This window comes from Phacochoerus africanus, chromosome 8 (genome assembly GCF_016906955.1).
Source record: "Phacochoerus africanus isolate WHEZ1 chromosome 8, ROS_Pafr_v1, whole genome shotgun sequence".
Taxonomy (NCBI): Eukaryota; Metazoa; Chordata; class Mammalia; order Artiodactyla; family Suidae; genus Phacochoerus; species Phacochoerus africanus.
This window is the reverse complement of record NC_062551.1, coordinates 158772490-158795613: the sequence shown is the minus strand read 5'-3', so window position 1 is coordinate 158795613 and position 23124 is coordinate 158772490. Positions and strand designations below refer to the sequence as shown.

The 23124-nt window shown below is 41.2% G+C and overlaps 1 protein-coding gene across 2 annotated transcripts in view; it reads left to right on the top strand.

The window, feature by feature from the left end:
* The window catches only part of SCP2 (sterol carrier protein 2), a 121777-nt gene that overhangs the window by 33257 nt on the left and 65396 nt on the right, over window positions 1-23124 (top strand). For both annotated transcript variants that reach the window (XM_047789075.1, XM_047789076.1), the window contains 4 exons: window positions 3459-3585; window positions 9595-9658; window positions 15933-16019; window positions 17161-17311. In XM_047789075.1, coding sequence (XP_047645031.1) covers window positions 3459-3585; window positions 9595-9658; window positions 15933-16019; window positions 17161-17311 — 429 coding nt within the window. The remainder of the gene's footprint in view (window positions 1-3458; window positions 3586-9594; window positions 9659-15932; window positions 16020-17160; window positions 17312-23124) is intronic.

Sequence of the window (23124 nt, the reverse complement as noted above, 5' to 3'; positions counted from 1 at the left end):
ATGTAGGAAGACTTCAGCATTCCGAGAATGGAGTCAAATGACCTCTTTTATGGTGGATTATGCACTTATTTACTATGAGATATATTTCTTCTCCAGAGATTCCTTGTTTGTGTATCAATTGTAGATTTTTTGTTTGCAGTTATTCTGAAGTTTTGATACAAGAGTCTATATGTATATGAGATTGTTTTTAAGTTGTTTTCTTAATTGCAAGTTCATCCTGCATTTGTACCCACCTCTTCTCATGATTTCTGATTTTGGTGGTGTAATTGTGCATGGATGATTTCGTATCTTTACTATATATATATACCTTTACTGGTGAGCCTTGTCATGTGTGGAATTTTTGTTTCCTGTTGCTGTCTTGTCTTTTCTGCCTAGAGAAGTTCCTTTAGTATTTGTTGTAAGGCTGGTTTAGTGTTGCTGAATTCTCTTAGCTTTTGCTTATCTGTGAAGGTTTTGATTTCCCCTTCAAAGCTGAAGGAGAGCCTTGCTGGGTAGAGTAATCTTGGTTGGAGGTTTTTTCCTTTCATCACGTTAAGTATATCATGCCACTCCTTTCTGGCCTGCAGAGTTTCTGCTGAAAAATCTGCTGATAACCTTATTGGGGTTCCCTTGTATGTTACTTGCTTCTTTTCCCTAGCTGCTTTCAAGATTTTCTCTTTGTCTTTACTTTTGGTCAGTTTGATTAATATGTGTCTCAGTGTATTCCTCCTTGGGTTTATTTTATATGGTACTCGTTGCGCTTCCTGGATTTGAGTGAGTGGTTCCTTTCCCATGTTAGGGAAGTGTTTGGCTATTATCTCTTGGAATATTTTTTCTGTCCCCTTCTCTCTCTCTTCTCCTTCTGGCACCCCTGTAATACGGATTTTGGTCATTGTCCCAGAGATCTCTGAGACTCTCTTCATTTGTTTTCAATCTTTTTTCTCTTTTCTGTTCCACATCTGTAATTTCCACTAATCTGCCCTCCACCTCGCTTATTCCTTCTTCTGCCTCCTGTATTCTGCTGTTAGCTACTTCTAGTGAATTTTTTATTTCAGTTACTGTATTTTGCATCTCTTCTTGCTTAAGTTTTATATCTTGCATTTCTTTGCTCAGTGTTTGCTGTAAATTATCCACTTTGCCTCCAGTTTATTTCCAATGCCTTGCGTCATCTTCAGCATCATCAGTCTGAAGTCTTTTTCCTGGAGGCTAAGAATCTCCTCCTCGCTTAGCTAATTTTCTGGGGTTTTTCCTTTCTCCCTCATCTGAGTTATAGTTCTCTGTCTTTTCATTTTTATAGGTTTTTAGTGTGGTGACCTTTTGACAGATAATAGAGTTGTAGCCTCTGTTACTTCTGATGTCTGCCCCCCTGTGGCTGAAGTCAGTATGGGGGTTTGCTGTAGGCTTCCTGATGGGTGGGGCTGATGCCTGCCCCTTGGTAGGTGGAGCCAATTCTAATCCCTCTGGTGGGTGGGGCTTAGTCTCTGGCTGGGTTTAGAGGCAGCTGTGTGCCTGAGGGGTCTTTAGGCAGCCTGTTTACTGAGGGGCGGGGCTGTGATCCCACCTGGATTGTTGTTTACCCTGGGGCTTCTCAGTGCTGACTGACAAGTGGGGCCAAATTTTCCCAAAGTGACCACCTCCAGAGAAAGGCAGCTGCTGAATATTCCCAAGAGCTTTGCCTTCAATGTCCTGCCCTCACAGCAAGCCACATTCACCCCTGTTTTCCCCAGATGTCCTCCAAGAACTGCAGTCAGGTTTGACCCAGATTCCCATGGAGACTTTGCTTTGCCCTGGGACCCAGTGCACGTGAAAGTCCGTGTGTGCTTTTTAAGAATGGGGTCTCTGGAGTTCCTGTCGTGGCGCAGTGGTTAATGAATCCGACTAGGAACCATGAGGTTGCGGGTTCGGTCCCTGCCCTTGCTCAGTGGGTTAACGATCCGGCGTTGCCATGAGCTGTGGTGTAGGTTGCAGACACGGCTCGGATTCCGCGTTGCTGTGGCTCTGGCGTGGGCCGGCGGCTACAGCTCCGATTCAGCCCCTAGCCTGGGAACCTCCATATGCCACAGGAACGGCCCAAGAAATGGCAGGAAAAAAAAAAAAAAAAAGACAAGATTTCTTTTGACAAAAAATTCTACCTGCAGAAACTCAAACACATCATTAGGTGTACTTATTTTTTAAGATTTCTGATTTCACAGATTCCACAGGACCCATTTATCAGCTCATTTTATCTTTAGCCTTTGGATGGTCAAGTCGCCTACCATATCTAATGAAGTAATTTTCTTCCTTTAAGTCTGTTTTTCTTAATCCTAATTTTGTTTCATAGCATCCCCTTTAGAACTCCTTTGAGGACTAACAGAAATCTCCATTTATTTCATTCAACAATTATTTATGGAATGTTTACAGTGTAGAAGGCCACGTGCTCGGCATTGGATATACACACAGAGGTGTATGAACGAGTTCCTGCCCTCGGGGAGTTTATAGTCTGGTAGATAAACTCACTGGAAACATTTAGCTTTCCTTTAGGAGAATATTTTCAGTAGGAACTGTATTTTTCTTTTCTAGAGCCGTGAAAACAGAGGGGAGGGCCCTTTGAGCATGACATTATCTTAATCCTAATTCACTCTTTTTCTCAAAGACTCAAACCTATTCCTGCCTCAGCAGTCCTGTTCTTTCCCCCTGCCTAAAAGGCTCCTCTCCCAAAGTTATCCAAATAATTTCCTCCTACTCCTCATACCTGCTCAGATGCCCTATTATCAGTGAGACTTCCCTTGAGTATTTTTTATAAAATAGTACTTCCCACCTTCCGTCTTTATCCCTTTGCTTGGATTTATTCTTTATGGCATGACTACTTACATTCTAATTAATTTTCATTCTCGTTTCCTTCTGTCCCCTCCTCCCTCACAGGCCAGGTAAGCAGGGACTTTATCTCCTTTGTTTACTGTCTTATCCCCTGCATCTTTTTGTGTGTGTGTGTCTTTTTGCCGTTTCTAGGGCCGCTCCCGCAGCACATGGAGGTTCCCAGGCTAGGGGTCTAATCGGAGCTGTAGCCACCAGTCTACACCAGAGCCACAGCAACGCAGGATCTGAGCCGTGTCTGTGACCTACACCATAGCTCACGCAACACCGGATCCTTAACCCACTGAGCGAGGCCAGGGATCGAACCTGCAACCTCATGGTTCCTAGTCGGATTCGTTAACCACTGAGCCACAACAGGAGCTCCTGTCCCCTGCATCTTGAGTAGTTATTTGCGTGTTTGAGATGCTTTATATGTGTCTGAAAGGATAAATACCTCTTTGGTCACTAGATGATTTTTCCTTTCCATGTTTCCCTGCGAAACATGTTCTGACTGATTTTATTCACTGATTTTATTTTTGGCTTATCCACCCTTTGACTAAGCAAATGTCGTAGTAACACTGTAATAGTTAAAAGAGATCTTTATCATGTCTAAGACTTATTAAATGTTTTTTTTTCCCCTTTCTTAGTTTAAAAATAGGACCAATCCAATAGATAAGCATGTTGAAGTCATGATTAACAAGTATGGATTATCTCCCCACCCATTTGCTGCTCAGATGTTTGGGCGTGCTGGAATAGAGCACATGGAAAAATATGGTATGTTAAAAAAAAAGCATTAAGACTTATTGGTAGTTATACACATGTGTGGGAACCAATTGGTATTTATTTAAGAACTACGGTGAATGCTGGGATGTATAAAACATGAAATGATTTTTCATTGGAGTTGAAGAAATAGTCTGTATAGAATTTAGTTGTAGAAGAGTATTTTATACATGGGATGTCATATGGGAAGTGCCTAGAATGCTCCAAAATAAGACATTGAAATAGGAAAAATACCATAAATCTAGTCTTCTTTACTCATGGTTGATCAGTTGAGGCTTCTCTGTTCTGAATGTGGTAATGAGAGTTAAAGCTTGCTGTTGGTAGTAGATGCATATTCGAGCCAAATTTTATTCTCGGTACTTGAATCCATCAGGAGTCCTTCATCATCTGTCAATTCATAGTGTTTTATGAGATTTAAATTTCAAAGTTGGCTTTTATTTTGTAGGTAAATATCCTAGCTTTTTGGGGGGAATTGGGGGTAGCACCCTCAGCAAATGGAGGTTCCCAGGCGAGGGGTCAAATGGGAGCTGTAGCCGCTGGCCTACGCCACAGGCACAGCGACCGGGATCCGAATTGTGTTTGTAACCTACAGCACAGCTCATGGCAACGCCCGATCCTTAGCCCACTGAGCGAGGCCAGGGATCGAACCTGAAACCTCATGATGCCTAGTTGGATTCGTTTCCGCTGTGCCATGACGGGAGTGCCAAAGACCATCTCTTAATTTGAGCATCTTTTACCACTTTGAGAGGCTGAGAATTCTCAAAACTATCAAGTCCTGAATCCTTTTTGTTTAATGGTTCTTTCTTCAACGCGGGACTATAGAATTTTACTAGTAGCGACAAGAAGAAAGCATGTGGCAGTTTCAATATTTTGCTTATTATCTAGTTTCTACAAAACTGCAGGACATCCTGTAATTTCTACTTCAATAGTAACAGGGATCTCCTTTCCTTCAGTTTTTAGTAAGGTTTTGTCTTTTGGCGAACCCTCTCCTACAGCATCCTCAAAAGACCTGAGGCTACTGCTAATACGTCTTCAAAGCACTTTAGGCCTTTGCTAGCAATTGTTCCAAACTTTGGAACTAGAGTAGTTTCAAAGCCATTCACATATTTTACGTTTTTGTTCAGTATAACTTGACATCTACCGTTAGTCTGCTTGGGCTGACATAGCAAAATATCATTGACTGGGTGGATCAAACAACAGACATTTGTTTTTCATGGTTCTGGAGGCTGGGAAGTCCAGCGTCAACATGCAAGATAGGGTTTGGAGTTCCTGTCGTGGCTCAGTGGAAGCGAATCCAACTAGGAACCATGAGATTGTGGGTCGATCCCTGGCTTCGCTCAGTGGGTTAAGGATCCGGTGTTGCTGTGAGCCGTGGTGTAGGTCACAGACGCAGCTCAGATCCTGCATTGCTGTGGCTGTGGTGTAGGCCGGTGGCTGTGGCTCTGACGCGACCCCTAGCGTGGGCACCTCCATATGTCACAAGTGCAGCCCTAAAAAGCAAAGAGACAAAAAAAAAAAACAAACCCAAAAAAAACAAAAACAAAAACAAAACAAAACAAAAAGCCCGTGCAAGATAGGTTTTATATTGAGGCCTCATCTCTTGGGTTGTAGGTGCCATCATTTCACTGTGTATTCCCATGACCTCTTCTTTTGTGTGGGCACAGAGAGAGAGGGACAGAGAAGCATCTTTGTCTTTGTCCTCTCATGAGGGCACTGATCCTCTCAGGAGGGACTCACCCTCATGATGTTACCTACCAAAATTACCTCCCCAAAGCCCCCTCTCCGAATACCATCACATTAGGGATTAGAACTTCAACAAATGAACGTGGCGTGGGGGTGATTCATTTCATAGCATTCAGGTACCAAAATAAGTAATATCAACTGTTTTTACAGGGAGACTCTCTGGTTTTAAAACCCACTTCTTGTTTTCCTGTCCATTGTCTAGTCTTCCTCTGGGGATACCCCCCCACCCAGCCTGTCCATATGTTCCGCAGACCTAACTATTCTCTGCTTCAGAGTCTCAGATGCCCTTTGGCTACAATGATCTTTTCTCCATTCTTTCATGGTCAGCTTTTCTTGTGCTTCAAAGTCTTAAAAAAAATCTTATATCTCCAACACTTTACAAAAGGATTTCGACTTAGAGATCTAATGGGTCTGTCAAATTTTCAGGTCTAAAACTGAAGCCCCAATTCTTCCATTTGAACTTCCGCCCTTCCCCATCTTTCCTCCTGAAGTTTCCACCGTTCAGAAGGGTATCTTCTCTAGGACCTTTGACCAAGAACCTGGGAGCCACTCTTGATTTTTCTCATACTCGACGTTGAATATATCAGCCAACCTTTTAAACTTGTTTTTCAAAATATCCAGAAATATCGGAAAGGGAAATGTGCCTCAGCATTCCCACCACTTGCCCTGTAGTGCAGGCGGTCAGAGGTTTTCACCTGGCTTATAGGAATCTCCTACATGTACCTCTACAGTCAATTTTGTTGGTTTTGTTTTTTTGTCTTTTTAGGGCCACAGTCAGGGCATACAGAGGTTCCCAGGCTAGGGGTCGAATCAGACCTGCAGCTGCCAGTCTGCACCACAGCCACAGCAACTCGGGATCTGAGCTGCATCTGTTACCTACACCACAGCTCATGGCAGTGCTGGATCCTTAACCCATTAAGCAAGGCCAGGGATGGAACCCGTGCCCTCATGGGTACTAGTCGGGTTTGTTACCCCTGAACCACCATGGGAACCCCCTGTACAGTCAATTCTTTACGTTATTTCCAGAGCAATGCTTTTGAAATATAAGCCAGATCATTTCAGTCCTCTGCTCAAAACTGTTGTGTTCTTACTATGCTCAGGTGGAAAGCTACAAGTTAAGGCGTACAAGCTTCTATATGATCTGATCCTGGACGCTCCTTAGCTCTCTGACCTCATCTCTTACCATTTTTTCTATCACCACTCTGCTCCAGCCACATCATCCATTTGGTTCTTCAAACACGGTAACTACGTACCTACTTTGGCCAGTGCCAGATCCTTAACTCACTGAGTGAGTCCAGGGATCAAATCTGAGGCCTCATGGTTCCTCGTCAGATTTGTTTCCACTGAGTCATGACGGGAACTGCCCTATTTTGACTTCCGGAATACTCTACCCTAAGATTTCATCAGTGCTCCCATCCTCTGACTCCAACTCAGTCATTTCATATAACACTTGTAATCATCTGGCGTATGTATATTTTTCTTACTTATTGACTGTCTCTCCACCCTGAATCAAAGTCTACAAGCATACTGATTTTTGTTTGTTTTTAACTCACTGTTACCTGGTACAGTGCCTGGCACAAAGCAGGTATTGTCTAGTTAATTCATCTTCAAAGAAAGAACCTCCTTGACCATTCAAATTGAAGTAGGTCCCTCCTGTTATTTTCTTTTTCTTTTCTTTTCTTTCTTTATTTACTATTTATTTTATTTTATTTTATTTATCTTTTTCTTCTGTAGATAGTTCCCTATGGCTTTCCTTCATAGCACTTAGCACTATTTATATCGACATTTATTGTATATGGTTTTGTTTAATTGTTATTTTCTTTCTTTGTTTTATAAATGCCACAAAAGCGAGAATCAAGTCTGTTTTGTTTGTCTTCCATATAGCCAGCCTAGCACAGTGCTTGGCATATAATCTGGCCAGAAGAAAGTATTTCCCTCTTTCTCTTTTACAGTCCCTTGACCATTTAATTAGTAAGTGGTTGTTGAATGAATAAATGAATGAATGAAGCAATTTTCATATCCATATTATCTCATTTAATTCTCACCACAATCCAATGTGAGAGGTGTTATTATATATTAACTAAGATTCTGGTTTCAGGGTCTCATATATATAATTTATTGTGTTGAGAGATTATCCATCAATTCTTATTTTCTTGAGTTTCTTTTTCTTTCAGAAATGGGTATCGAATTTTGCCAAAGGCTTTTCCAGCATCTATGGAATGAATTGTATTCATGCCCCCCGCTTAGATTTATTGGTTAAAATATTTCATTAGTGGATTTCTGATATTGAACCAACTCTGCCTATCTGGATTGAATGCCACTTAGTTAGAATATATTTGTTGATTTTTTTTTATTGATTTTTTAAAATGTGGAGTTAGGAGTTCCTTTTGTAGCACAAGGGAAACAATCTGACTAGCATCCATGAGGAAGCAGGTTCAATTCCTGGCCTTGCTCGGTGGGTTAACGATCTGGTGTTGCCATGAGCTGTGGTGTAGGTCACAGATGCGGCTTGAATCCCAAGTTGCTGTGGCTGTGGTGTAGGCTGTAGCTTCACTTCAACCCCTAGCCACAGGAACCTCCATATGCCAAAGACAAAAGACAAAAAAAAAAAGATATTAATTTGATGTGACTTGTTCTTACTGAACCCACACCGACTGCCTCTGCATCATTTGTTACTATTGGTATGAGATAATCAGTGTGGTCTCTACCACTTTCCATTTTTATTAGAATTAGATAAGATTTGCTCAGTCTTACATGTATCGTTTCTGCTCTGAATATCATCCTCCTTGACAGAGAAGATAGAGATAAAGCAGAAATGAAGACTCTCCACTTTATTGCACTGTCAGTTACCAGCTCTGATCAGTGGACTTTTTCCTTCCTTGGTCTTTCTAGCTCCAAAGGTGGATTCAAAATTTATTTTATTCTATTCTGTCTTTTTTTTTTTTTTTTTTTTTTGCTTTTTAGAGCCCACCTGTGGCATATGGAGGGGTCCCAGTCTAGGGGTCTAATTGGAGCTACAGGTGCTGGCCTACACCACAGCCACAGCCACGCCAGATCCAAGCTGAGTCTGTGACCTATACCACAGTTCATGGTAACGCCAGATCCTTAACCCACTGAGCGAGGCCAGGGATTGAACCCGCAACCTCATGGTTCCTAGTTGGATTTGTTTCTACTGCGCCATGACAGGAATACCAATTCTATTCTTTTTTTAAAAAATTTTTACTATTAGTTCCCATTGTGGCCCAGCAGTAATGAACCCAACTATACCTATGAGGAATCGGGTTTGATCCCTGGCCTCGCTCAGTGGATTAAGGATCCAGCTCTGTGTGAGCTGTGGTATATAGTTTGTAGATGTGGCTCAGATCTGTTGTTGCTATGGCTGTGGCGTAGCTAGCAGCTACAGCTCTGATTTAACCCCTAGCCTGTGAACTTCCATATGTCACAGGTGTGGCTCTAAATTAAAAAAAAAAAATAATAGCTCTGTGGTTAATGAACCCGACTAGTATCCATGAGGATGCAGGTTCAGTCCCTGGCCTTGTTCAATGGATTGAGGATCTGGTGTTGCTGTGATCTGTGGCATAGGCTGGCAGCTATAGCTCTGATTCGACCCCTGGCCTGGATACTTCCATATGCTCAGGTGCAGTCCTAAAAAATAAAAAAAAGACAAAAAAATAGTAAAAAATATTTTTGCAAATTTTACTTTATTAATGTCCTTGCTTTTGTTTTCTTGACACTGCTCTAAGCTTTCTGTTAAAGAATTTAAAAACATACCCTTTTCTTAAGACTGTAACTCTTGTTAAGACTGTAACTCTTCTGAAGACCTTTCTATCTTATCATAAGGAAAGAGGAGATGAGGCCCTGGAAGGTATGAATTGCAAAACTCATTTAGTCCAGGGGCATTGGATGTTTTGGCAGACTCCTTGAAGAATTGCTGGCAGTGCTTTCCTTGTCTTGTAACCACTGTGGTTTTAGGCTCTATTTTCTGGTTTTTGAAATTGAGCCCTAGTTATATGCTCAAACAGGCCAGTTTGAAGTATTTTCATATCATAGGCTTATTAGTTGATTCAGTTCATTTAAATATACCCAAATTTGATTATAAAGAAATGTTTATGTGAGGGATCAGTGTTGAAGTTTTTAATGCTGATATCTATGTATGAGGAAATGTGAAAATATTTAGCAGGATACTGAATGCCATTGTAACATTTGTTAATAAACACAGGAAAGCATTAACCCACTAATAGGAGTTTGCTTTCTCTACAGGAACAAAACCTGAACACTTTGCGAAAATTGGATGGAAAAATCATAAACATTCAGTTAATAACCCGTAAGTACTTCAGAGATATGAAATAGTAAGAATCTGGGTTATCCTGCTGTATAATATGCAACTTTATATTTGAAAAGTAAATGCAGGGTTTCCCATCACAGCGAAGCAGTAACGACTCTAACTAGTATCCATGAGGACTCGAGTTTGATCCCTGGCCTCTCTCAGTGGGTTAAGGATCTGGCATTGCCGTGACCTGTGGTGTAGGTTGCAGGCTCGCCTTGTGGCTGTGGTGTAGGCCAGCAGCTACAGCTCCAATTTGATACCTCTAGCCTGGGAACTTTCATATGCCTTGGGTGTGGCCCTAAAAAGCTAAAAAAAGAAAAGCAAATGTAAAACCTCAAAGATGTTAACCAGAATGTTTTTTTGTTTTTTTCTTATGAAAGGCTTGTGCCCAAGTAAACTTTTGACTGCTTTTGAATTTAGGTTTTGGCCTGTTTATATTTAGAATGCCATTTAAGCTGAGTGGCTCTTTTAAGAAAGAATGGGAATGGCTGGTGTTAAAAGATGTAACTGATCATGCCCTGCAACCCTAGTAAATGAAATGTATTATACTAGTTTTAGTTAGCAATAACCAAGCCCCATTTTAAACCATTCTTTAAAATTTTCTTTGTTTTGACCAAGTAAAATGTTTGCAAACCACATATTTCTAGTTGTTTTAATTACTTTATATTAAATTATTTGCATTTTAATTATTAGTGTCATTAATTCTTACTCTGATAGAATAATATGGTTGTTTACATCCTGAAAAATAACCTGAAATAAAATTGCATCGTGCACACTACTGATCTTTACTCTTTGAATCTCTAAGGCCTAATTCAGTGTGTGGCTCATAGCATGTATTTAATGGTTGCTGAATAAAATTGGTTTACTGGGAATTGAGTTAGTGCCACATAAGTAGAATCTCTACAAAAGCAATACCACTGGACAATAAAAGAATAGTAGCTAGCTTTATTAAATGCCAGGTACTTTTGTGTACATTTTCAACTAATCTTCTCAAGGACCCTATAAGGTAGTTGTTTTCTTTTTGTTTGTTTATTTGCTTTGTTCTATTTTCTTATTAGGTCCACAGCTGCGGCATATGGAAGTTCCCAGGCTAAGGGTGGAATCAGAGCTGCAGCTGCCAGCCTATGCCACAGCCACAGCCACACCAGATCTGAGTTTCATCTGGGACCTACACACAGCTTGTGGCAACACCATATCCTTAGCCCACTGAGAGAGGCCAGGGATTGAACCTGAATCTTCATGGATACTAGTCAGGTTCTTACCCCCCTGAGCCACAACAGGAACTCCATAAGGTAGTTATTTTGATTCTCATTTTATAGATGAGGAAAACGAGGCTTACAGAAATTAGGCAACTTGATCAGAATCATTCTAAAAAGTGCCAAAATTATGTTTATATTTTTCTTCCTACTAGATTATAAACTCCTTGAGGGCAAGAGCCATGGCTTCTCTTTATGTTCTTAATGCTTAGCACAGTGTTTGGCACATAAAAGGTGTTCAGTAAATTGTTTCTCGACTATTAAACAAATGTGGCCACATTCAATCAATATAAAACCATGGTAAGGAACGTTTTATAGCACCAGCGAATCATTACCGCATATGCTACTGCTTGTTCTCCTTGTTCTAATTTATTTTATTTTATTTTGCTTTTCAGGACGACACCTGAGGCATATGGAGGTTCCCAGGCTAGGGGTCCAATCAGAGCTGCAGCTGCCAGCTCACGCCATAGCCACAGCAACGCAGGATCTGAGCCGTGTCTGCGACCTACACCACGGCTCTGCAACTCGGGATCTCCAACCCACCGAGCGAGGCCAGAGATTGAACTTGCATCCTCATGGATACTAGTCGGATTCATTTCTGCTGCGCCACAGTGGGAACTCCTATTCTTCTAATTTTAAATTGATGTTTGAATTCAGGGCCTACCTAATTAACAAATAATATTGAATCCCATGTCCAAGATCTAAGGGTATCTTGTGAAAGATCCAAGGGAGCTGTGAAAGCTTTGGTTACTTCCCTTGCTGATGTGATAAAATAGAAATGTCTTCCTATGAGATAACAAGCCGGTTGTAATTTGCCTCCACTCTACTTTTCTGGTCTTATTTTCTGCCACTTCCCTGGTTATTCTCCATCTCTTCCCTCACCAGAGTACCTGGTATTTCCTAAGTGTACTACACAGTGCTTGTTTCTGTGTTTTTACTCACGCTCTCAGCTCTCCCTGGATTATCCTTATGTCTTTCTTTTGTTTGGTGAATATCTATTTACTCATCAAGTCCCAACCCAAAAGCATTCCTTCTCTTCTATTTTTTTTTTTGTATTTTCTAGAGCCGCACCCACGCATACGGAGATTCCCACACTAGGAGTCTAATCAGAGCTGTAGCCGCCAGCCTACGCCACAGCCACAGCAAAGTGGGATCCGAGCTGCATCTGCGACCTACACCACAGCTCACAGCAATGCCGGATCCTTAACCCAGTGAGTGAGGCCAGGGATCGAACCCACAACCTCATGGTTTCTAGTCGGATTCGTTAACCACTGAACCATGACGGGAACTCCTCTTAATACCTTCTTAAAGCTTCCTGGGCATAATTATTTTTTTCTTGTGACCTTCATTGTACTGTCTGTATACCTCTATTTTAACAATCACACTGTATCATACTTGTTTATAAGTCTTTCTCCTCTAATGATGATGATCCTTGAGCAGAGATTGTGTTTCATCTTTGTCTCTTCAGTACCTAGCAGGGTATTGGAACACAGCGTGTGCTCAGTGTCGCTTTGCTGTTACTGAAGAGTAGTTAGGATGCGCAGTCTTTAAGTCATAAATACGGTCTAGGAGTTCCTGTTGTGGCGCAGTGGAAACGAATCCTAGTAAGAACCATAAGGATGCAGGTTCGATCCCTGGCCTCCATCAGTGGGTTAAGGATCTGGCGTTGCTGTGAGCTGTGGTGTAGGTTGCAGATGCGGCTCGGATCCCGTGTTGCTGTGGCTCTGGCTGTCGGCTACAGCTCTGATTAGACCCCTAGCCTGGGAACCTCCATGTGCCGCGGGTACGGCCCTAGGAAAGACAAAAAGACAAAAAAAAAAACCCCAAACCAAAACAAAAAAAACCCCACCTCATTGAATCAGCCAAGCATAACCTTCTAGTTTTGGCTCAGAAATTTCAGATGCTGTCTTATACTAGGTTTTGTTTGGCTAGTGAGTGAATAAAGAGAATTCAGTGTTTTCCAGCCAGTCATGAAAGATAACCCATGACATATTTCTAAGAAGGTTGAATTAAGAAATCATTTCAAGTGTTTCGTCACACGTCATAAGAATAATTAAAGGCAATGAGAGTCTGTGGTAAGTAGCGTAGGACTGGGGATGGTTTATGCCACTGAGCCTTCAGATCTGCCTCTTAACTTTCTCCTCATTGTCTCCCTTAGATGTCCCACAGGTGCTTCAGCGTCAACCTGTCTGGACAGAATTTCTCATTTCCCCTCAGTCCTGTTTTTCCTTCAGCATTCTCCCCTCTTGCCGAATGACATCAACATAGCCTAGTTATGCCAGGTGGAAAGCTAGACGTCAGCCTGCACTCTGCCCCCTTCCTCAGTCCCACAGACGTTGCGAATGAGTGGGGCATGAACAGAATCCTAGAGATTCTGTCTCTTCAATTCATCCCGTCTCGCCAACTTTCACTTCCATTTCCCTGTTTTAGGCTCTTATCATTTCTTGTCTTGATTATCACCCTTAGTTGGTTTACTTGCTTTGTGTAATGCGTTTTTTTTTTTTTTTTTTTTTTTTTTTTTGCTTTTTAGGGCCGCACTTGCGGCACATGAAGTTCCCAGGCTAGGGGTCTAATCAGAGCTCTAGCCAATGGCCTATGCCAGAGCCACAGCAACGCGGGATCCGAGCCGCATCTGCGACCTACACCACAGCTCACAGCAATGCTGGATCCTTAACCCACCGAGCGAGGCCAGGGATTGAACCTGCAACCTCATGGTTCCTGGTCGGATTCGCTAACCACTGAGCCACGACAAGAACTCCCGTATTCCCCCTTAAATGTCATGCTTTAGCTTCAGTGAACAGTTTCATCTCAAGAGGCTTTGCATATGCTGACTTTTTTTTTTTTTTTTTGGCCAGGAATTCTCTATCTCCTACTTCCTTTTATTTGCCTGACCTCAGAGAGGAAGCCCCCTTTGGCTTTGATGCATATCCTGTTGCTCCCACAGCACCCTGTGTAGCATTTCTCTCATGGTATTTAGTAGATTGTATTAGAGTAGTATATTTGTTGCCATGGATTCAGACTGATTACCTGGAGGGTAGGGACTTTGTCCATGTCCTCAGTGCCTAGTACAGGATCTGGCTTAAAGTGTTTCTCTGAAAGTTAGTGATGGTCAAAGTTAACTTTAGAAGCAAAGGTGCTTCAAAGTAGGGTGCCGATGTCAGTTACATGGGCTTTATTTCTAAACATTTGAATGGCTTGTTAATTTCCATACCAGTTGACGTTTACTTTTAGAAAACTCCCTTGTTTTGTCTTTGCGCTGCTGTTTTTGCCAGAGCAACTTCTGAAATCATCCGATTATATTGTTAGAGTAGCCAAAGGTGATAAAAATGTTTCTTCTTCAGAGTGATCAGAAAGGAAATGTGTTTTGAAAAATGCAGATACTTTATTATAGGTTGATACATCTATTTGAGAATTCCATGAGCCTTCATTAAATGTACTTGTATAACGGCATCACCACAAAAGTTGATAGAGGGAGTTCCTGCGGTGGTGCAGTGGATGAAGGATCCGGCTTGTCTCTGTGGTGTTGCAGGTTCCATCCCAGGCTCAGAGCAGTGGGTTAAGGATCTGACGTTGCTGCAGCTGTGGTGTAGGTCACACACAGATCAGATGTGGCTCAGATTCAGTCCCTGGCTGGGAACTTCCATATGCTGTGTATGTGGCTGAAAAGGGGGGAGGGGAAGCAAAAACAAACAAAAAAGTTGACTGAATGGCAAGTCACTTAATTTTGCTTTTAAGGAACTAGTATTTTTATAGCTCTCCAGGGGGGAAAAAGGTATCTTATTTTGACCTTCAACTGGTCTGACACCAAGTGGGTGTATTGCAACTTAATTCTGGTGCTAACCGTTTGGAGTTAATGCAGACCCCATGAATTAAGGACTTAGTCCTCTGCAATACTGCCCTCATTTTAGGTGCCGGTCAAAGTAGGGTCTCCAGGCCACCTGCACTTGTGACCAACTGACTATAAATTCAGGGGTTCCCATGACCCTGTCAAGTTTGATAATTCGCTAGGATGACTCCTAGAGCTCAGGAACGTTTTGTACTGACAATTATAGTGTTATCATAAAGGAGACAACTGAGGAACAGCCCAGGGAAGAGGCATATAGGGCGAGGTCTGGGAAGGTTCCTAATGCAGAGCTTCCATGCTTTCTTCCCGTGGAGTTAGGCCACATGACCCTCCTGGTTCATGCAGGTGCTCACCAACTGGGAAACCTCACCAAGCTTCAGTGTCCAGTTTTTACTGGGGCTTCATTGTACAGGCATACTTGATTCAGTCCCTGGGCCACTTGATTTAACTCAATCTCTAGCCCTCCCCTGCCCCTCCCTAAGGATCACATTGGCTCAAAAGTCCCAGCCCCAGGATCCCCATTGTGGTGCAGTGGAATCTGACCTGACCAGTATCCAAGAGGATGGAGGTTCAGTCCCTGGCCTTGCTTAGTGGGTTAAGGATCTGGTGTTGCCGTGAGCTGTGGTATAAGTCGCAGGCATGGCTTGGATCCCGTGTTGCTGTGGCTGTGGCATAGGCCGGCAGCTACAGCCCCGATTGGACCCCTACTCTGGGAACCTCCATATGCTGCAGGTGCAGCCCTAAAAAGACACACACACACAAAAGTCCCAGCCCCGTATTCACATGGTTGGTCTTTCTGGTGAAAGACCTGCATCACTCTTCCCCTACCCCTCAGCTAACAAGGGGACTACTAGAAGTCACCTAACTAGCATAAACGAAGACATTGCTATTACTCAGAAAATTCTAAGGATTTTAGAATCTCCATGCCAGGAACCTAGGACCAAAAAAACAGATTAAATTTTCATTATACAACATGATATGTTGGGACTAGGAATTTAAAAAATTCAATTCAAATGACCTCTCAAAGATTGAAATGGTCCATGAAAGCCTGTTTTTCTTTGTGAGAAAGAATATTTACCTATTATTCTCTCTTTAACTTCTGGACAAGAACATCTTCAGCAAAAATTATAATTGCTATCTCACATTCTGTAACTACTTATTTTATATTTAGGTATTCCCAGTTCCAAAAGGAGTACAGCTTGGATGAAGTGATGTCATCTCGAAATGTTTTTGAATTTTTGACTATCTTACAATGCTGGTAAGAAAAATACAGTTTAATATTTAATAGAGGGAAGTACTGACCCTTTTCCTCCTCCCCATCCCCCGCCCCTTCGGTAAACCTCAGGCTGTGTGTCTGGGCGTATCTGTATCTCTCTCTGCTTTTACAGAACTCCTACCAAGTATGGTCTCTATCCTGGAAAGATCACCCTTACTTCCTGTTCCTGTCCAGAGACCGCCTTTTCTCTCGGAAAATTACCTATTTTACTTCCTTCTCTCATGATACCCACCTACTCTGTTTTAATAGTGTTTGTTCATTTCAATGTGTCTTGGGTGGCCAGTGGAGTCCAAAGGGTTTTTCCTTTGACCATTTTGTTTTCTCTGCTGTGTATTTCTACTGTAGGAAATTTTAATCATAGTAACTAAGAGTAAACATAAAACAAGAAAAAAAATCATAGCTTTAATAATGACAGTAGCTGCATCTTGAAAATTGCTTGATAATATCTTTCTTCTGGAAGACCGAGTTAGTACTGCATGGCTCCAGCCAGTGCCTTATTATCACCTGGCTGTGCCTTGGAGATATTGGCTGGGATGCAGGTGCATAAGTTGTATTCTGAGGGTCTACCCATTATAAAGTGTAGCCGAACTTGCAGAAGGCTTCTTGGGTTTGCCACCTTCCTTCATAGCCTGCTCTGAGGAAAATTTATATTTGGGAGATATCTCAGGAGTCTTAATCAAACCATGGACTTTTTGGTATCTCCTGTTCCATCCTTTCCAAGTTTCCAAAAGGATTCCAAGACTGATTTTTTTGGGAGATAGCAGCATTGGAGTTGGTTATGCCTACAGCAGATTCTTAGCTGTATTAGCTTAGGAATAACCTTGTGGAGTCCTCAGAAGTTACCTTATGTATCTGCAGAGGCCAGTCTGGGATTCTTTGCAATAAGAACTTTTAGAGAGAGACCCTTTGAGACCAATCAGTGACTCACAGCTTTTAACTTCTTGATAGAAGTTCATTCTTCAAGTGGGAAGCATGCTTTATTTTCAACTGCAGATAATTACAAAGATAGTCTAATGACCAGCAAGCAGATTCTGCTTTTCTTTCCACATTAAAAGAACTCCTAGTCCGAAATCCTAGCATTGAGGGGAACCAGGTATGAGTAACTATTTTTACCTCCTCTTAGTCCTACTTCAGATGGTGCTGCAGCGGCAGTTTTGGCTAGTGAAGTGTTTGTTGAGAAGAATGGCCTGAAATCCAAAGCTGTGGAAATTGTGGCTCAAGAGATGATGACTGACTTGCCAAGCTCATTTGAAGAAAACAACATGATTAAAGTGGTGTGTATGAAATTCTGTTTTATTAATCAGTCAGGAGATTTCTGCTTAAAAATTTCAAGGTGACATCATGTCATCAGCTCTGAAAGTTACTTACTTGAAAAAAAAAATTAGCCTAGAAAGCTTAATATTGTAACCCATCCTTAAGAATTTGTTAAGGCAAAATAACTAATGAGAACATATGCATGTACTTTTAACTGACTAGTGTGCTGTTTTTTAAAATTTTGAGTTGACTAAATGTTCTAACCTTACAGAATTAAGGGAAAAACAGGGATATTTTCAGGAACTTTCTTGGCCCTTAGCACTTTAAAAATCCTTATTAAAGATTGAGGACAAAATGGAAGAAGTAAAAAAGATGAGAATTCTGACCTAGAGTTAGTTAAATATTTGAGGATACATGCAGATATGCTTATAAACATATGCATATGTAAACCCACATATATAAATAATCATGCAGTTTACATTAGAGTTTACAAAATAATTTTACAACAGTACTTTGAATTTTAAAATGTCTCTTATCCAGGATCACACAAGCTAGGGAATGACAGAAGTAGAAATTATATTCAGGTTTTCTGATTGCAGTACATTTTCTAATATACCACAGTTTTATTTCTTGGAAAAGAATTGAGTTTGTGTCTTATTGTCTGAGACCGAAAGGGTGTTCAGAGCATGGAATTTTGGAAAAATGATTTGAATCCTACAAGAGCCTCTAAAAGAAGATTGCTTATTTTCATATAGAATTTCCCCCATATTTCCAGTGTATCTGAATTATAATGATCTCTTGATAAATCTCTTTAGCGTGTCTACCACAGCTATATATTGTGGATTAATAGAGTTTTTGTAACTTAGCACAGGATATGACATAAGGAATTGTAACTCCTTTTTATACATCTTATTGAAAATTCTATTCATTATGGTACAAAATTTAATGTGTATCTACATTCTCCCTCCTGGGTATTTCTTCTATTTGGACTTTCTGTCTAATATAGAATTTATTTATGGTCAATTCTCAACTGTTAAGGTTATACATACTAATCTCTTACAATCCTTATATAAAAGTCACAATTTTGGTGCTCAGCCCTGCAACTCTTGGTGGCATCTGCCACCAGCTCCTGAAGCATCCTGCCACTTTGGCCTGAGGCCAGCAGAGATAGCAACTTGTGACCAGTGGGCTACCCCCAAAGGCAATGCTCCAGGGCCACTGACTGTAGTGCTACTTATTTCAAAACTACTGTATCAGATGGGATTAAGGTGGCAGAATTGAAGGACTGGAGCTCACCTTCTCTCATAAAAACAACAGAATTACAACCAAATGCTGAATAACCTTCAACCAAATGGACTGGAAACTTTCAAAAAGATATCCTACTCTAGAAGACAAAGCGGAGGCCTCATCAAGATGGTAGGAGGGGTGATTTCACGGTATAAGCACCCCTATACACACCAGGTGGGAAGCCCACAGACTGGAAAGTAACTGTACCACAGAGACTTACCTACAGGAGTGAGAGTTCTGAGCCCCACATCAGGTCCCCATGCCTGGGGATCTGGGATTGGGAGAAAGAGCTGCTGGAGCATCTGGCATTGAAGGCCAGTGGGGCTTGTGCACAGGAGCACCACAGGACTGGGGGAAATGGAGACCCCATTCTCAAAAGGCACACAGAGGCTTTCATGTGCACTGGGTCCCAGGGCAAAATAGAGGCTCCATAAGAACCTGGGTCAGACCTGACTGCAGTTCTTGGAGGATCTCCTGGGAAAACAGGGGATGACTCTGGCTTGTTGTGGAAGGACATTGGAGGCAAAGCTCTTGAGAGTTTTCAGCAGCGTGTGTTCCTCTAGAGGTGGCCATTTTGGGAAAATCTTGCCCCACCCATCAGCACTGAGAAGCCCCAGGCCAAACAATAATCCAGGTGGGATTACAACCCCACTTATCAGTAAACAGGCTGCCTAAAGTCCCCCTAGGTACGCAGCTGCCTTTAATCTCATCCAGAGACAAAGCCCCACCTACCAGAGGGATAGGAATCACCCCACCTACCAGTGGGCAGGCACAAGTCCCTCCCATCAGGAAGCCTGCAGCAATCCCCCCTACCAACTTCAGCCACAATGGAGGCAGACATCAGAAGTAAGAGAGTCTACAACTCTATTGTCTGCAAAAAGGAGACCACACCAAAAACCTATACAAATGAAAAGGTAGACAACTATAACTCAGATGAGGGAGAAAGAAAAAAAAAAAAAAACCAGAAAAACAGCTAAGTGATGTGGAGATTATCAGCCTCCAGGAAAAAGACTTTAGACTGATGATGCTGAAGATGATGCAAGGCATTGGAAATAAACTGGAGGCAAAGACTGATAATTTACAGCAAACACTGAGCAAAGAAATGCAAGATATAAAACTTAAGCAAGAAGAGATACAAAATACAATAACTGCAATAAAAAATTCATTATAGGCAACCAAGAGCAGAATATAGGAGGCATAAGAACGAATAAGGTGGAGGTGGAGGACAGACTAGTGGAAATCACTGATGCCAAACAGAAAAGAGGAAAAAGATCGAAAAGAAGACAATCTAAGAACCCTGGGACAATGTTAAACACACCAACATCCATATTATGGGGGTGCCAGAAGGAGAAGAGAGAGAGAAAGGGACAGAAATAATATTTGAAGAAATAACAGCTGAAAACTTCCCTAACATGGGAAAGGAACCATTCACTCAAATCCAGGAAGCACAACGAGTACCACATAAAATAAACCCAAGGAGGAATACACCGAGACACATATTAATCAAACTGACCAAAATTGAAGACAAAGAGAAAATACTGAAAGCTGCTAGGGAAGAGAAACAAATAACATACAAGGGAACCCCGATAAGGTTATCAGCAGATTTTTCAGCAGAAACTCTGCAGGCCAGAAGGGAGTGACACGATATACTTAACGTGATGAAAGGACAAAAACCTCCAACCAAGATTACTTTACCCAGCAAGGTTCTCATTCAGATTTGAAGGAGAAATCAAAAGCTTCACGGATAAGCAAAAACTAAGAGAATTCAGCAGCTTTACAACAAATACTAAAGGAATTTCTCCAGGCAGAAAAGGCCACAACTATAAACAAAAGTACCGCAAATGACAAGGCTCACCAGCAAAGGCATATATATATACAGTAAAGTTGGAAATCATCTATGCACAAATATGCTACCAAAATCAGAAATCATGAGAAGAGGAGGGTACAAATGCAGGACACTGGAGATGCACTTGCAATTAAGAGACCAACGACCTAAAACAATCTCATATTCATATATATATACATATATATCATATTCATATATATATGTATATATATTCCTATATCAAACTTCAGGGTGACTGCAAACCAAAAATCTATAATGGATACACAAACAAATAAGAAAAATCAACTCAAATACAACACTAAAGATAGTCATCAAACCACAAGAGGAGAGAACAAGAGAAGAAGGGAAGAAAAAAGCACAACCAAAACAAATCCAGGAATTCCCGTCGTGGCGCAGTGGTCAACGAATCCGACTAGGAACCATGAGGTTGCAGGTTCGATCCCTGCCCTTGCTTAGTGGGTTATGGATCCAGCGTTGCTGTGAGCTGTGGTGTAGGTTGCAGACGCAGCTCGGGTCCCGTGTTGCTGTGACTCTGGCATAAGCCAGTGGCTACGGCTCCGATTCGACCCCTAGCCTGGGAACCTCCATATGCTGCAGGAGCAGCCCAAGAAATAGCAAAAAGACGAAAAAAAAAATCCAAAACAATTAAGAAAATGGCACTAAGAACATATATATCAATAATTACCTTAAATGTAAATGGACAAATGCCCCAACCAAAAGACATAGGCTAGCTGAATGGATACAAAAACAAAATCCATATATATGATGTCTTTAAGAGACCCACTTCAATTCTAGGGACACATACAAATTGAAAGTGAGAGGATGGAAGAATTATTCCATGCCAATGGGAATCAAAAGAAAGCTGGAGTAGCAATACTCATATCAGACAAAATAGACCTTAAAATAAAGAATATTATATGAGATAAGGAAGGACATTACATAATGATCAAAGGATCAATCCAAGAAGAAGATATAACAATTTTTAAATATATATGCACCCAACATAGGATCACCTCAGTATATAAGGCAACTGTTAATAACCTTCAAATAACAAGTTGACAATAACACCATAATGGTGGGGGACTTTAACACCCCACTTAAAGCAATGGACAGATCATCCAGACAGAAAATCAGCAAGGAAACACAGGCCCTAAACGAAGCATTAGACCACATGGACTTAATAGCTATTTATAGGACATTCCATCCAAAAGCAGCAGAATACACATTCTTCTCAAGTGCACATGGAACATTCTCCAGGATTGATCACATTCTGGGCCACAAATCAAGCCTCAATAACTTTAAGAAAATTAAAATCATGGCATGCATGTTTTCCAACCACAACACTGTATCACTGGAAATCAACAAGAAAAAAAGTGCAAAAAACACAAACACATGGAGACTAAACAACATGCTACTCAACAACCAATGGACCACTAAGAAATCAAAGAGGAAATTTAACAATACCTAGAAGCAAATGACAACAAAGATACAACACTCCAAAACCTATGGTATGTAGCAAAAGCAGTTCTAAGAGGGAAGTTTATAGCAATACAAGCCTACCTCAGCAAACAAGAAAAGGCCCAAATAAACAATCTAACTTTACATCTAAAGCAGCTGGAGAGAGAACAGACAAGACCTGAAGTTAGCAGAAGGAAAGACATCATAAAGCAGAAATCAATGAAATAGAAATGAAATAGAAGTGAAGAAAACCATAGAAAAGATCAATGAAACGAAAAGCTGGTTCTTTGAAAAGCTCAACAAAATTGATAAACCCTTAGGCAGACTCATCAAGAAAAAGAGAGAGGACTCAACTCAATACAATTAGAAATGAAAAAGGAGAAGTAACAATGGACATCACAGAAATACAAAGGATCTTGAGACTACTCTGTGCAACAATACGCCAATAAAACGGAAAACCTAGGAGAAATGGACAAATTCTTAGAAAAGTACGATTTTCCAAGACTAAACCAAGATTAAATAGAAAAGATGAACGGACCAATCATAAGTACTGAAATTGAAACCGTGATTAAAAAACTTCCAACAAACAAAAGTCCAGGACCAGATGGCTTCACAGGCAAATTCTATCAAACATTTAGCAAAGAGCTAATACCTATCCTTCTAAAAAATATTCCAAAAAATTGCAGAGGAAGGAACACTCCTTCTATGAGGCCACCATCACCCTGATACCAAAACCAAACAAAGATACCACACACACACACACACACACACACACACACACACACACACACAAAATACAGGCCAGTTTCTCTGATGAACATAGATGTAAAAATCCTCAACAAAATACTAGCAGACCACATCCAACAATACATTAAAGGACTGTACATCATGATCAAGTGGGATTTATCTCAGGGATGCAGGGGTTCTTCAATATCCACAAATCATTCAGTGTGATGCACCACATTAACAAATTGAAGAATAGCAACCATATGATACTTTCAATAGATTCAGAAAAAGCCTTTGACAAAATCCAACACCCATTTCTGATTAAAACCCTTGAGAAAGTGGGCATAGAGGGAACCTATCTCAACATGATTAAGGCCATATATGACAAACTCAGAGCTAACATCATTCTCAATGATCAAAAGCTGAAAGAATTCCTGCTGAGATCAGGAACAAGACAAGGATGTCTACTCTTGCCTCTACTAGTCAACATAGTTCTGGAAGTCCTAGCCACAGCAA